This window comes from Oreochromis niloticus, linkage group LG4, assembly GCF_001858045.2.
Source record: "Oreochromis niloticus isolate F11D_XX linkage group LG4, O_niloticus_UMD_NMBU, whole genome shotgun sequence".
NCBI lineage: Eukaryota > Metazoa > Chordata > Actinopteri > Cichliformes > Cichlidae > Oreochromis > Oreochromis niloticus.
The window spans coordinates 7,222,652-7,237,813 of NC_031969.2; the positions used below are offsets into that span (position 1 = coordinate 7,222,652).

Here is a 15,162-nt window from a genome sequence, read left to right on the forward strand (position 1 = left end):
CTAAGGGTCAAGGATGTGTGAGCACTCTTTCATAGTTTTGCATAAAACAGACTTTCTTATTACTAATTTTAAAACCTAAAAGCACTTCATTCAAATGCATGCTTTCGCAAGCCTCACAGAGAGTAGATTTCTCATTTAACATGTTAAAAGAAAACCGGGATAAAACATGAAAAACGTCTTCTGTTTGAAAGGACTCAACTCAAACGAAAAAGGAAACCTTGGATAAAATCTTATAAGCTGATGTCTGCTTAAAGAATCCTCAAACAAACTTCAGTTAGAGTTCGAGAAGTATTACAAACGTTTGCTTTGTGATGCCACTGGATTTCCCTGAATGGGACAAATAAACCACCTGCGTAATTAAGGATTTAGTCCCTGCGTAATTACGCACAAATCAAATGGCCACTTAATAGAACGCTGGCGCAAACAATAAGTTCCATCCTGCTACAGCCAACTTTCCAGACTCTGGTAAACCTTGCCTTTAGGTGGGATTTGTGCTCTGGGATCCTTCCCACATGCCACAGTGAAACCTTTACATGCTGTATGACACCTCTATTATGGATGTTGTGCCATAGGTCCTATCATATATGCGACTATAAATAGACTAGCCCAGTCTGTGAGAGGAGTCATGTTCTCCGTGTGGATGAAACGGCAGAAGGCAGTAGGCATCGAGCGGTGAACTGAGAGGGCTGGACACTAATTTGGCCAGCAGGTTGGAAAGAACAAATTGGCAACAACGTATGTAACTATTAAAATAAGGTGGATTAGGTTTTCCTTCCAGCAACATCCTTTAAAATGTACATGCAGCTCCTTAGCAAGGAAATCTCCCCACATTTTTAAAATAACCATAAGATCCTAATGAGTCTAACTGTGACAGCAAACAGATTCAGGTAGGTGGAGGGACTTGGCACACACTTTGTGACTGTTACACATTAGCCACACCAAATACACACACACACACACACACACTCACACACACACACTCACACACACACTCACACACACATACAAAATGTAAGATAGCTCACTAAACTATAAAGCACAGAATCATTAAAACGATGAACAAGTACAATGATTGTGAAAGCTGACTGCATAAATGAGCAAATTATTGGTTTACATAGCACGTACCATTGTGGTGTGAGGATATGTGCCAACACTCTCAAAGACCCATTTTCCACTCTGAAAAGTTCGGCTTCCAAAAAAAAAAAAAAAAAAAAAAAAAAAAGTGAGTGGGAGAGAGAAAACTGCTCGGTTTCTTGCTCAGCTGGGCCTTATACCGGAAGCAAAAGAGCCCTAATGCACGGCCTGCTGCCCGGTAAACATTTTTTGGGACAAAGTGAAGTCAGCTCTTCTCAGTCCAGGCAAACGGGACGCAGAGTCGTATAATCCAAGCGGTCTGCCTCCCGACTTCTTCATGCAAGGTGTTTATGTGCGGCTTTCAACTCGTGATAGTTCCATGAAACTCGAAGCTGCGCGCGCCTGGCTGCACTCTCAGTCCCGGTGCCGTCACGTCCCGCACCGAGTCTCCGCGCTACGTGCCACCGAGACGCTGCACCGTCAGAGCCCGAGTGTCGGAGCAGAAGCCTGGCCGCGCACCGACAGTAAGTAGCCTGCCCTGCGCTCTCAGCTCACGCGCTCACCAAATCAGCTGTTGCTCCTCCAGACTGGACGCCGCGCGCTCTCTCTCCTTGCATGCTCCGGCGTCGCCGATCACGTAAAAGTGCAGTCCGCTTCTCGGTTCTTCTCCACCTGTCCTCCACCCCCCTCTCAGTGTCGGCACAAAGTTGCTGGGAGGACCGCGTCTGAAACAAAACTCAGCATGTGGCAGCGCGAGTGTCGCAACATCCGCGAGCGGGACCTCAGCGGACGGTCTGTGATCTGAAACCCAAAAACAAAGAGGTGAAACGTGCGTCTGTCTCCCCGTGTGTGCGACTGTGTGTGTGTGTGTGTGAGAGTAAGTGTGTGACACCGAGCAGCTAGAATTAAGTAAACAAAATGCAAGAAGTGAGCGCACAGCGTGGCCGCCTGCACGCACCGCTGAGGACGAAACGGTGTCCTGCGGCCGCGGCCGAAGAAGCGGAGCGGAGGGCTGGTGAATTATTAATAACCAGAGCGGTTCACAGTCTGTCGTGTTCAGTGAGTAACCAGGGCGGCAGCTGGGGGTTTAGAGGAATTAAATACGGGCTCAGAGTAAACCGTGGACGCAGGGGATTAGTAGCTCTCACCGGCAACAGTGTAGGGGCAGCTCGGGGCCGATAGAGAGGGCGGGAGGGAGCGGAGGTTCTAGGGAGCAGTGGGGGAGACGGCGGAGGTGATAGGGTAGGACAATTTTTTTTTGAGTGCAAATTTAATAGTCAGCCTAAATGGATGGGTGGTATGTACGTGAACACGTGTCACTTAAAATTTAAATATGAGCTCCAGCTGGTGAACAAAAACCTACAATCTAAACAAAAATCTCCATCTATAGCTGATATTTTTATGTAGTACATTTTCATTTATCGAAATTACCTCCCCCGTATCCCCCCCAGTTAAAAGACTCCCATGTGTTGACACTTGGCTAAACATAGAAGAGTTTCTCTGAGGATAAAAAAAAATAAAGTGATAACAAACTGAAGTGGGTTATAACCCTCTGATGCCCGCATATGTTTTAATTTTAATGGCAAAACAGTTCAAATGAAATAAAGGTAAGTTTACAAAAAAGTCTCTATTTAAAATGTTTAACCTAATTTAAGAAATTTTAACACCTTAGTTTCTGCCAGATTCTACGCACAGCCACCACCGCAGGCTGACCGACTGCAAGCCCTAATAGCGCAAAGCTATAACACAAATCATTAAAAAAAAGAAAATAAAAAAAAAGAATAAACTCCTCCTCTCTTTCCTCTGTGTCTTGATCCGTTCAAATGGCTGATGTGTTTATTTCGCCATGGATGCAGCGATCAGTTTGAGCACAAGTTTGAAACAGTGAGGTTAGAGAGAGCGCAGGTGCATGACTTCTAGCTGGAGCCTTCAACCCTTCCCCCCAAGTTATTATTCCCCACAAATATCCAAATCAGCCCAGGACACTCAGATGGAATTTAAGCAGACATCTTTTTTAAAAAAAACAACAACAAGATAATACAGGTATTTTTAATGAATAAATGACAAGAAGCGAGTTTTAACCTTTTATGGGTAAAACGCAGTATTTTACGGAAGTGCGCAACTGCAGACGTCACGCATCGAAATGATGAACAGAGACAAAAGTGGATTCCTCCTGATGCCAGTTTACACCGTGTTGGTTCAACTTCAGCACTTCACACACAGTTAAAGAAAAAGCTGCCGGGCTCAGAGTGGCTGTGGTTCGTTGCGTGGAGATTTCAGTGACAGAGGAGTCCCTTCGTGTTTGAGTTCACACTAAATGTAAAGCTGTATTCATTCTTTTCCCATAAAAATTATGACTAAACTATAAGGCTGTTTTTTTTTTTTTAAATAAAATAACGTCTCCCTAAATCTACTCTGAAACTAAAGTGACACAGAGAGAGAGAGGAATATTTCAAGTTTGTTTCTCGTCAGTGGAGCCACATTCTCTACATCTTTTTCTTTAATTTTTCCATTTCTTAATTTCTGGGTGACAATTAGGGTCATTTCTGAATCCTAATTGTGCACAAATTCACTGTCACTTGATGCAAAATCAGAGATATAAGGGCTGTCTCAGTGTCTCCAATCACTACAATCTGGGATTCAGTTTTAGAGAAACAGCATTAAATAACTGTCGGTGCTGTTATGTCCCCCCCCCCCCCCCCCAAAAAAACGAAATAAAATGACATTATTTAAAATTCTAAAGGAAAAATTACAACCTGAATACACAAAAGAAACATTTACACAGCAAATAACCAGTTTAGGCCTCGAGTTTCTTTTATCTGTTTTTTTTTTTTTAAAGCTGATATACATATAATTAGACCATCTAAAAATATATTTAATGTTTGACTAGCATTATTTTATGGACAATGTGATCTGAAATATGTATTTTAAAAAAGGTCCACAAAAGCATCAATAATGTGTAAAAAATATGAATTTGTTCATTTAAATTGCAAGTAACACATTTAAAGCCCCAAATGATGTCAAATCGCCTGATTAATTATCAGTTTACATTTTTAATTTGAATGATTAATTATTTAGTTTATTTCTTTTAAACTGTGTGTGTGTGTGTGTGTGTGTGTGTGTGTGTGTGTGTGTGTCCTTTTCCAGTGAGCGGCCTGCTAGAGAAATCAAGTCTTCATCATGAGAGACAAATACATGAACTTAAGGCCTCCGTGGGAGTGGAATCATTTCAGAGTGTAATCAGTTCCAAGCTGCTTTGTCTTTTACTTATTTTTTCTTTGCTCTGTCGACGTTATACAAAACGTTTCTTTAAAATTGAGTCAAACTGCAGCTTTTTTATGATACCAATGCATAAACTGGCACCCTAGAAAAGTACAGGAAGAGAGAAAAAGGCACGAGTCTCGTGTTTGCAAAGGGACGAGCTTTGAAACAGAACAGAATGGGTTCAAGCTTCACCTGACCAAAAATCAAAACTCCAAAAAACAAACAAACAAACAAAAGAAATAAATAAATCAAAAGTCACGCCACTCTGATATGACACTGTCTCATTCATTCGGCTCACGTCACGCTCCTCTTGACTTCTTACTTGACCTTGAAATATTGGATTTCGAGCAATGTGTTTAATAATCTCACTTGAACTTCTGGCCTGTAGGGCCAGAGGAAATCATTGTTATTTCTTTCTTTCTTTTTAATCCATCCTTTCAGAGGTGTTGGATGCTGGGCCGCGTGGGAGCTTTTTAAAAAATGAGAACAAAACATTTTCGAAATGTAAACCAAACTCTGGGTTATTTACAAAAAGGCTAAAGGCAAAAATGTGCACCTGATTGCTTTGCTTTTGTAGCTACAAACACGCCATTGATGGTTAGCTGAGATGGCACTATTTAGTGCAGCAAAGCTCGGATATAAACGAGGCCACGGCACAAAAACCTGTAGATGTGGATTTTTGCACGCATGCTTTGTGGTAAAAAGCTCACCTCTCGTTTAAAAAGTAAGAAATCCCTGTCTGTATCTATACATTGCCATATATTGTCTCCACATCTGACCCGAATGCCCCCCTCACCCTTCTGCACCGGTCCAAACCGGCAGCTTGCGCTAATTTGCAGGGGGAAAAAAGCTCTTTCTTTGGTCTCTCTCCTCTCCCGGTCCTATATACCGTCTCTCCCAGGAGGTTTACACAAACTGTGAGACAAAAGTTCCACTAGGCAACGGCCTGTCGAGGAATGCTGACCTTGGCACGGCCAGTGGAATCGGCTCGGCCGTTCTTTCGTTTCTTATGGTTTGAATTAAGGCGCATTTGACCTGCGCCAACTTCCAAGAGTTGCCACGGAGGCGCACGGGAGCCGTGCTATAGGTTACTGCTGTTGCTGTCTGCACTGAATGAAATGATAAAAAAAGAGAGGGAGAGAAAGGGGGCTGCAGTCCAGCGATGAAACGTGAGAGGACAGAAAATAGTGACCAACTAACAATCGCTTTAGCAGGAATTTAGGAGCAGGCCGTTAAAAAACAAACAGAAAGATGTTAGAACGGACAAACAACAGCGATGAAATCAAGTTAAAGATATACAGTAAAGCAAACTGATGAGCAGGAATGGAAGAATTTTCATCTTTTACGTGAGTGAAAGTGGCGTCATCACAACACAGAAACAAAAGAAAAATTCTGAAGGCACAGCTGGAAACATAATGACCCCATTCACACTGTTAGGCCTACTACATTATTAATATCAGTGCATTAAAGTGCATTTTAGAGACATTTTACTGATGAGTAACGTAGTCTGGAGCACTTATTATCAATATCTCCAACAAGGTGGTCAAAAAACTCAGACCAAACCGAAAACACAAATGACAACCAAACGTGGACAATTAAAATGTACAACCCCTTTAAATGTTTCAAATGTAAAATAAAAGCACCACAACACCACGTTTGATTATTCCACAGCTCTTAAATGTTCTCTGACAGCAAAAGGAGAGCGTGACAGCTTTGCACCGAGGAACATCCTAAGTTAGATCAGGTACACTCCCTGTTGGGCATCACAAAACATTACAGTCCTGCTTTTCACAGGGAGTGACACATGCCTAAACGCTTGAAGTAAAGAGCTTATAGTGGGGAAAAAAAGAGAGAGAGAGTGTCACCTGCGCATTTAAGCAGAGAAAATGAACAAATACTCCAGAGATAGACAGAAAAACACTGATTGAAATAAATCATGTTGCACTGTTTTAAAAGAATTTTATTCAGTTTTTCGTATGTTTTTGGTGTCAAAGTATTTCTATATGTACTGATTTACCGCTGATTAATCTGTAAATCCCCGAGGACCTTTGATATACAGGTTAAGGATTAATTAGCTGAGTTTAGAAATTTGCCTAATTACCACAAGACCCTTGAGGAAGTGTGTTATTGCCCTTTGTACATAAAAGCAGGAAAGCAGCGTTAAGCAGGATTAGACTAAAGTCACCTTACTTTACATATATAAAAGGGTTTGCTGATTGGAGAAGAAAGCATTTTTTTTTAATTGTTTGGGTTATTTATAGTAAATCTTACAGGTAGGAGAAACACTCACTACACTCTAAAGGGACACCACATTTATGGAGACGCCTGTGCTCTGAACCTGCATCAGTCTGATCAGTTTTTTTTTATCAGGATGCAGTTTTCTCCCATGCAACCAAATTACAAGGATGAGGTAGTGTGATTGCTGAGGCGCACACGTAAAAGCACACACACCGCGCAGACGTGCAGATGTTCGTCCACCTGCAGGCTGAGCGCTGAAATTAACAACACCTGAAGAAGGATGACTGGTGGAGCCTCAGGCCCTGCGAACCACTGATTGGCTCAGCTGAGGATCTGGCTAACTGATGCTGAGCGGCGTCTGTGTATGCGTGTGTGTCTTTCTGTGTGTGTGTGTGTGTGTATGTGTATCTCTCGGGGTATCCCACCCTCCCCTGCCTTATCAGGCAGCTCCACGGCACCGCTAGAGGAGTGCTGCTCTCAGGAGGGCAGGGCTACCAGCACACCGCTTATCTTCTACCAGCAAGGAGGGTTTATAGGTCTGATTAACTCACTGTTTGCATGTGTTGTGTGTATGAGAAAAGAAGAGAGAGGGAGCTGTGGTGTATAATTGTGTATTGTGGACTAATTGTGTGTGGGTGATTGTGTGTGCGGCGGCGGCTGTGTAAGTGGATGCCAGTGTGAGGAAGGTGTACACTCAAGAGCGGTGAAGCACTCGGTGAGCCACCCAGCGAGCACACATCCAAACCTCTTGTTCCCTCAGTGAGTCGTAGCTCTCCAGAGGCTCACGGGCACCCAGGAAGTAACACAATGGCTCTGTCGGGGTTGAGTGTTGTGTGTAGGCGACAACATACAGCACCCGACAAAAGCCTGTCTCGCTTCAATGGATTATGAGGCTAGAAACCCAAAAAACAACAAAGACCAAAACAAAACTGTCCTGTTGGTCAAATTTATATCAAATAGCAATGTTTGATATCTAGATGATTGTAGCTCACCTTCTAGCAGTGATATGATTTGCTCTGGTTTAGGTCCAGTTAATACCGCCAGAGAGAGTGGATGTCTGAGGGGGGAGGAGGTGGCAAAGGGAAGAGTGTGCCCCCTTCCCAAACCTCACACAGGAGAAAGCATGGCTGCTATAATCTCTTTTCCTGGCTCTCAATGAAAGAGAAAGGAAGCGGCACTGGAGCTTGGGTCCGCTTAGATCCGCTGCCCCTCACCCCAACCCTATCTGCTATCTGCTATCTGCTATCTAATTTTTTTTTCCACTATCTATCCGCCCTTCTTTTGCTCTTGCTCTGCATTCTTTGCTTCTCATTCACAATCCATGCATAGCCACGCTTCACTGTTCACCCGGCTTGCTTTGCTTGTTGGGACTGTGATCATATCCCACACCTTTCAGCTGCTTCTTGTCAGATCTCCAGTACAATGTGTGCCTGTGCTCGTCTTTGTGTTCCGCTCTTTTAACCCTGCTGTTGCAGGAATACTTCTGGGATGATCCCAGTGTGGGTTTATCAGTGGCTCCAGAGTGAAATCTGTAAAAAACATTCATGGCTCCCAGAAGATAAATTCTTTTTTACTTGCAAGTTGATATTTTGGGTGTTTTACGAAATATTTTGACTGCACTGAAAGAACTGGTATAAAATTTGGCACATCCATCCATCCATCTAAGCCTATCCAAGACTACCCAGCTGACACTCGGTGAGAGGCAGAGGTGGGGTAGATTCCATCTAAGAGCTGACATAGAGAGACAGGCAACCTGTCACCTGGACAATTTTCAATCAACTAATTATTGGAAACACACCTACTTTATATTTAGCACCACCGTCATCCTAGCCGGTTCAAACCAGGAGAATCATCAGCCCAGGATGTACTTTCTTTCCTTACCACTGACTGGGACACTGGAATTTGCCTCATATCTCCTGCATTTGTAAGTTTCATTTTCACTCTGTCTTTATTCAGGTTTAGGCACCAAATCTTCTTAATTTTAGAAAAAGTAGCTATTCTGAAAAAGACTAAACTACAGTGTTTTCTTGGATATGAGGGTGCAGAGTTCCATCCATGTAAAGAATAAGGCGTAGCTTCAAGGCTACGCCTCCGGCTGGTGCGAGAGAGATAGTGCAGGTTTAAGCTACCTGTCAGCAGCTTAAACCTGCATTATCTCTCTCGCACCAGCGGGGGGAAATTTCTCTGTTTGGGCAAAGAAACTAGATTGTATGTAAGTCTGCGGGAAAATGTCCATTGTTTTGACTTCATCCAGTCACTCGACTTCACTAAACATCTTCCACAAATGAGTTTATGGACTCAAGTAGTGATCCTGAATAGAGTGAAAAACAAAGTGTATAGTTTAGGGAGGGTCCACCTTGTGATTGACAACTTGCTACCCTATGAACCTCAGTTTCTCCGTCACATCCATCCTTGATTGTCATGTCTGATTACTATCTTGGTGTTACACCAAAATTCTCACCTCGAGGTGTGTCCGTCATTTATAATGGAATCTCTATATATATGAACATTTATTTTGGGTCCCATTTAACACAGGTTGTGTCAAAAGAATCATCTGATTTCAATATTCTAGATTTTTTAAAGTAACTGACATGTTCACAGGAGTTCAATATGTCCCCCTGGATGCACGGCACATGTCCATATGATAGTCAAACTCGTGCTATACACAGCAGAGGTCACGTAACTTTACAGAAAGGTATCTCAGTGCTCTGCTATATAAGCAGAAGAGCTTTACAGAGCTGCTAACACGGCTGTAGACTTTTATTATCATTCAGTAATAAGTTCTTTGTTCAAATGGTTTCATAAATATTATGAAAATTATGCAAAGACTACAAAATGTCTCTGTCTTGTCTCCTAAATTTACAATGCAGACTCTGTGCTCTCTGTTTCATAACTCAGGGTGGGGCAGGGATGGGGGTCATTTAATGGTTCCTTGGCATTAAATCAGGTACCTTCTTTTTCGCTGTCTGAAATTCCCATAATTTCCCATCACCTATCCTTCCTCCCTGTTTCCTCCTTCCTTTCTCCCTCAATCCTCACTCACCCTTAAGATTTCTTTTAGGGCTGGAGTCTTCTCTGTGGTGCCACTTTCGTGTTTGGTAGTGCATCCAAAAGGACATGAATATTCATGGATAATCCATTCTGCACCCTCCACCCCAGAACCACCACCACCGCCCCCCAACCCCACTCGGCCCTGCAGTTGAAGGCAACACTTGGTAGTGGCACATGGTGAGACAGCTGTTGCGATCCAAGCCTGGCATCTGTGCAGCGGGAGAGCACGAGGAAGCGAGAGACCGAGGGGAGCGCGCGCATGCAAAAGACACGGTTAGAATCAGATAACGAAGGCAGAGATAAAGAGAGGGAGGAGGCTTTTATATACAGTATGGTATGGAACGGGCAGTGGTTGGAGGCATCTGGGTAAAGGAGAGCCAGACAGACAGAAGGAGCAGGGCGGTGACAGGGTCATCTGGGTGAAAAGGAAGGGGACAAGCCAGACGGATAGAAACGGGCACTGATGGGAGGCTCTGTCTGGGGACAGAGCGAGAGAGACAGACAGATTGAAAGAAGATGGAGAGAAAACGGGATAGAAAGTAAGGCAGAAAGGGAAATCTGAACACAGGAGGCAAAACATAGAAGGAGGACAAGGATGACATGAGGATGACTCAAAGTAAAAAAAATGATTGTAAAAAGACTGAGGTCATCTAAATCCCATAACAGGAATTCCTGATAACAAATAGAGTTTATGCATGCCAAAATGTTATGAGTTGTGAAGTATTAGGTTGTTTTATTACTTTTTTAAAATGGCTTTTTCCTCCTAAATCATGGTGTAAAAAAAAATCCTGCTTTTGCAGCCCGTTGGTACCAAACTTGGCTTTATATTTGTATTGAACTGGGTGCCAGTTTACCATCATTTATACTGCAGAGCAGTCCACTGGAGTTCAGTAAGAGTCCCTCTCTGACACAATGAGACCACGGACCGCAGAAGAAGTTTCCCCTTTAACTCGTGTTTTACGTTGTGGAAGTGTGTGTTTTAACCAAAACCACCCCTCCCCTCCCCCCTCCTAAACCTAACCACATAATTTAATGCCTAAACCTAACCAAACCTAACCACGTCCTTTTTTTGGGTCTTTTTTTCATGGTTTTTGACTCTGCAGGAAGAATATAGTCAAACACAAAAGTAAAGAAGGGTATAAAGAATCAGACTCTTGCCATCTCCTTGTCTTTCCTGTTGAGGTATACGTGACTGTAACAGGGAAATAACACAATATGAATTCCTACATATTTTTGTGGACTTTATTGAATTTTCTTGGAAAAATATTAGATCCTGTTACTTGTTTGTATCTGAAAGACCAAATTATATCAGCGTCCATGTTTTCTGTAGTGGACATGACAAGTAACCAAAGACTGTATATAAAAGATGGAACTAGCTATTGTTGCGTGAGCCACTGAATATTTTAGCCATCCTGCTCTTAGTGTTTTGAACCTTCCCTTTAACTCTTGCAGTTAACCTTTTGTCACAAATCACGTCTGTCACTCGTCTCCACCCGCTTCACCCTCCCTGTACTCTTCTGTTCCCCTCTCTGGTGTACTGCTTTGGATGGTCGAAGTCAGGTATTTAAACTAAGCTGTCATCTACCTTCACTGTTGTTACTCTTTACAGCTTCACTTTTCCACCTGTCTCCCTCTGTAAGCGCTCATAAAACAGTTGCTTGTGAATCACAAGGTAGGCCTGTCTTAAAGCATAACCTACTTTTTTGTCCATTTGAAATCACAACTTAAACATCATGCTGCAAAAAAAAGCGATGGTTCCGGTGACTTAGATAATAAAGTAATCAGGAATGTGTCTTGTTGAAGTCATACAGCTGGTGAGCCATATGGTCATTTTCCCATAGATTTCTCAGACATTGCTTTGCAGCTACAGTCGCCCCCTGCTGGACATTAGAAATAATGCAAATTTGAGGCATTTTGGCACGAGATTCACTCTTTGGACCCCAGTCCATGTTTTATATACATCTTATTAAAGTAACTAGAAACAATGGTGCTTCAAAATTGATAATCTTAATTTTACAGCTTGATAACGTTGCTTTACCTCAGACTGCATCTCAAAAATAAAACCAGTAATTCAATCAGGAGCAAATTTACAAAAGAGGGCATCTCATGAAATAAGATTCACGCAGTAAATTTCCTAAAATAGTAAATACACCTCCCCCCACCACAAACACACAAACCTGTGTAGTGAACCCATGCTGTGTGTACCACAAAGCTGAGTTGCTGTATGTCTACAGACGGAGGAAATGCTCCTTTGCCAGCCATGCCCAGCCTGTGCCCCTCTCTTTGCCCCCTGTAGCCCCCTGTAACCCCTCCACCCCTCCTCCCTGCTTTCCACCTCCAGCATCCCTGCATGGGGCCCCATTGCTGGCTGCCATCCCTCCCTGTCTCCCCACCACCACCATTACCACCACCCCCACTCCCACCCAGGCAGAGGGCCTAGCTCTGCCCTACATAGCAGTGAGCGCAGCAGGCTGGCGCTGAGAGGAACCCTCGGGTTTACAAACTGTGTCAGGCCTCGAGACGGCACTGTGATCAACACCAACCGCCACATGAGAGGAAATAATAAAGCTACTGCTACCAAGAGATTGGTGTGATTGATGTTGTCAATATGTGAAAGTCTGGAATAAATTAGCTCTGTGATATGATCCAAAATGGGGATGTTTGTGTCGCAAAAAAAGACAGCTGAAGGTCAAAAGTGCAGAAGACGGCGAGTGCTTTTTACAACCAATGATGATGACATTTCTTTACAGTTAACTGTGAGTTCAGTGAAATAAAAAGCTGCTTATAAAAGTGAGAGAATCTGAATGTAAATCAGGGCAACAATGTTAACGCCAATCGCCAATCGCAGGGACCACTGGATAGAAAATAGCACTGCTCTCATGAAAAAAAAAAGGAATGCTATCTGTGTTGCCTCAAAAGTGTATCGTGGCCTTAATAAAATTCAGAATTATTTCCTCTGGTGGGAAAGAAACAGGTTTTAATTAAAAACTCCCATCCTTTGGGATAAGCCCCAGATATCTTTTATGGAGTCAATCACCCAAATGATCTTGTGATTAGAATTTAAGAAGAGGAACTAAGTGTGTTCTAGTGGAAGTAGCACTGTGACTATTATAGCCTGAAGAACTTTGCCAAATGTACAAACCATCATCACATCGTTCAGGTTCATGCAAATTTACATGTGTGCCTTTCAGATGAAAGCATCACAGAGTCAGCAGGGATGCTTAACTTGTCTTAACTGCTAAAAGTAGACCACTGCCTGACTTTACACTTGCAGGCTTTCCTGTTGGCCTTCAATGCACATATAGCAAGTGACTGAGCACAGCCTCTTCAGACGTGTGAAAGCATGCAGCGTGCACAGTATGTAGAGTGAAATGCCACATTCTGCAGCAGTGGGACATTTGATCTGAAACAGTGCAAACGAGAACAGGAGAATGCAATGAAAAAAAACAAAGAACAGAAGAGAAGCAGACAGACTAATTGATACAGAATGAGGGAGAGACAGGGAGCATCCGTCCTACCATCCACCATGACCTGGCAGAGAAGTCATAGCACAGCTGCCACCTGAGCCCGGGGTCACTCTGCCTCTCCCACGCCATTCCACACTCTGCCACGCTGCGTCTCCCACGCCAGACTCCTCTTCCTGGGACTGATGATAAATATATAAATATGGAAAACACACTCAGTGAGGGGAAAAGCACGGATAGAGTCACCAATCAGGAGCTATCTGTTACCACGATGCTGCTTGCGGTGTGAATGATAGAGAGAGTGTGTATGTGTGGGTATATACAGTATGTATGCTCTAGTGTGTCTGTGTATGTGTGTGTGTTTGGAGGGAAGAAGGGACACAGACACAGAAATGCCACGGAGACCCTCTCCAAGCAACTGTGCCTCTCGCTTCATCGGTCCAACTGCTCCTGCTGCCATGTTCAGACTTACTGAGCCTCCAACTCTGCTACAAATACTGAGGTGCACATTCATATCTATGGCCTCACACATGAGGGTATGATCATATTTCAGCAGTATTCATATACATGCAAATACACACACACACACACACACACACACACACACACACACACATATATATATATATGGAGAGAGAAAGAGAGTATTTATGACACACATCGTCAGCGAAAACAACAATTTCTATGTGCTGTGCTCTGTGCTGATACACATGCTCCAAGAGGCTCTGGGCCAAGCTCAGATGTCTGAGCCAGGTTACTGAGGGGCTTCGATTGGACACTCAACATGGCAGGTCAAAACTGAAAGCAATGCTTTTTATGTAGAACCTTTTATTAGTTTTTAATGTTTTTTCCATTTCTAACGCTCACGTATATCAGTGAAACCTGTATTAGAATTATTTTTCTCAACAGTGCAATTTTTTTCTTTCTCTTTTTTTGGTTTTGTTGTGTTTGTTGAGTGCAGCTCAAACTGCTGGACAATAAAAACAGGAGAATACAAATAGAGTAGAATAAGAAAGTTTAAAAATTCAATATACAATGTGAAAAAGAGAAACAAAGAAGACAAAACTGTAAAATAATGATAAAACAAAGGACATTAAGTATCCTTCAAAGCAATAAGTAGGCGTGATAACAATGAACGACATAAAAGCAACACAAAGACACGCCTGATAGATGACTTCTGAGGTTTTGTATGAAGCTGTCTTCTGAGTCAGATGCTCTAATCTCTTCTGGGAGGTCAGTGATGGAGAATGCAGTATCTCTGTCCCATCTGATCAACCTATCTGTCAGAAACTAGTCCATTAAGAGACTGTTTAAAAAGCACAAAATGAAATCTTAAATTTTGAGCCTTTAAGAACTTTTTAAATGTATTGTCTTCGTTCAGATGACATGGTCAGGGGCAGAGGCAAGGGGTGGCTTTGAAGGACCATGACCTTGACTCGGGTACACTAAAACCGGTGTCACTGAGCCACTGCAGGTACAGTGTGGAGTAGCAGGGGAAAAACTGAAATGAAGCTAAGTTGAATGAATGAGATTTACTGAGGGAAAATAAACAAACCAGACTCAGCTGATGCTATCATGCAGGCCTCTATTTATTTTTTTGCTGTTAATGATTTTAAAAAAATGTGGGATACGGGGGCATGAACTTTTCTGGCTTCTGAAGTGGTGGGTGCTTAAAAAAGTCGAAGAACCATTATAATAAAGTCTGGAAACCCGTTTGGCCACAAGACAAAACCAATGTTGACGCCTACTGGAGAGCTACACTACAATACAGAATTAGGGCCACTGAAAAAAACAGTATGTTAAAATCATTACTGTTTTTGTTTTGTTTTGTTCTTTCTCAGAATTATGGATACGGAGATTAATGAAATGATTAGACAAACTGTAGCTTGCAACTTATTAGGGAAGAAAAATGCACACTTAACAAGGTAGGGAAGAAAAATTTATAGTTTTACAAGGTCAGGAAGAAAATGTAGACTTTACGAGGTAGGGAAGAAAATGTAGACTGTACGAGGTGGGGAAGAAAATGTAGACTTTACGAAGTAGGGAAGAAAATGTCGACTTTATGAAATGG

At 42.7% G+C, this 15,162-nt stretch overlaps 1 protein-coding gene and 1 long non-coding RNA gene across 19 annotated transcripts in view; one reads left to right on the forward strand and one right to left on the reverse strand.

Annotated features, from left to right (window-relative positions):
• The window catches only part of nfixb (nuclear factor I/Xb), a 149,185-nt gene extending 135,947 nt beyond the window's left edge, over positions 1 to 13,238 (reverse strand). For 15 of the 17 annotated variants that reach the window (XM_025906729.1, XM_025906741.1, XM_025906724.1 and 12 more), the window contains exon 1: positions 13,146 to 13,238. In XM_025906729.1, coding sequence (XP_025762514.1) covers positions 13,146 to 13,223 — 78 coding nt within the window. In that variant the 5' untranslated portion in view covers positions 13,224 to 13,238. Of the gene's footprint in view, positions 1 to 1,125; positions 2,177 to 13,145 lie in introns of those variants that run through there. The other 2 variants (XM_025906725.1, XM_025906727.1) reach the window with 2 other exon arrangements.
• LOC112846754 (uncharacterized) lies at positions 1,761 to 12,227 on the forward strand. Of its 2 annotated transcripts, XR_003219876.1 has the most exons (4): positions 1,761 to 1,896; positions 4,222 to 7,291; positions 8,390 to 8,500; positions 9,627 to 12,223. It is a non-coding gene; the product is annotated as an uncharacterized LOC112846754 (long non-coding RNA). The 2 variants fall into 2 exon arrangements; XR_003219875.1 differs by having other exon boundaries at positions 8,390 to 12,227.
• Positions 13,239 to 15,162: the final 1,924 nt, after the last annotated feature.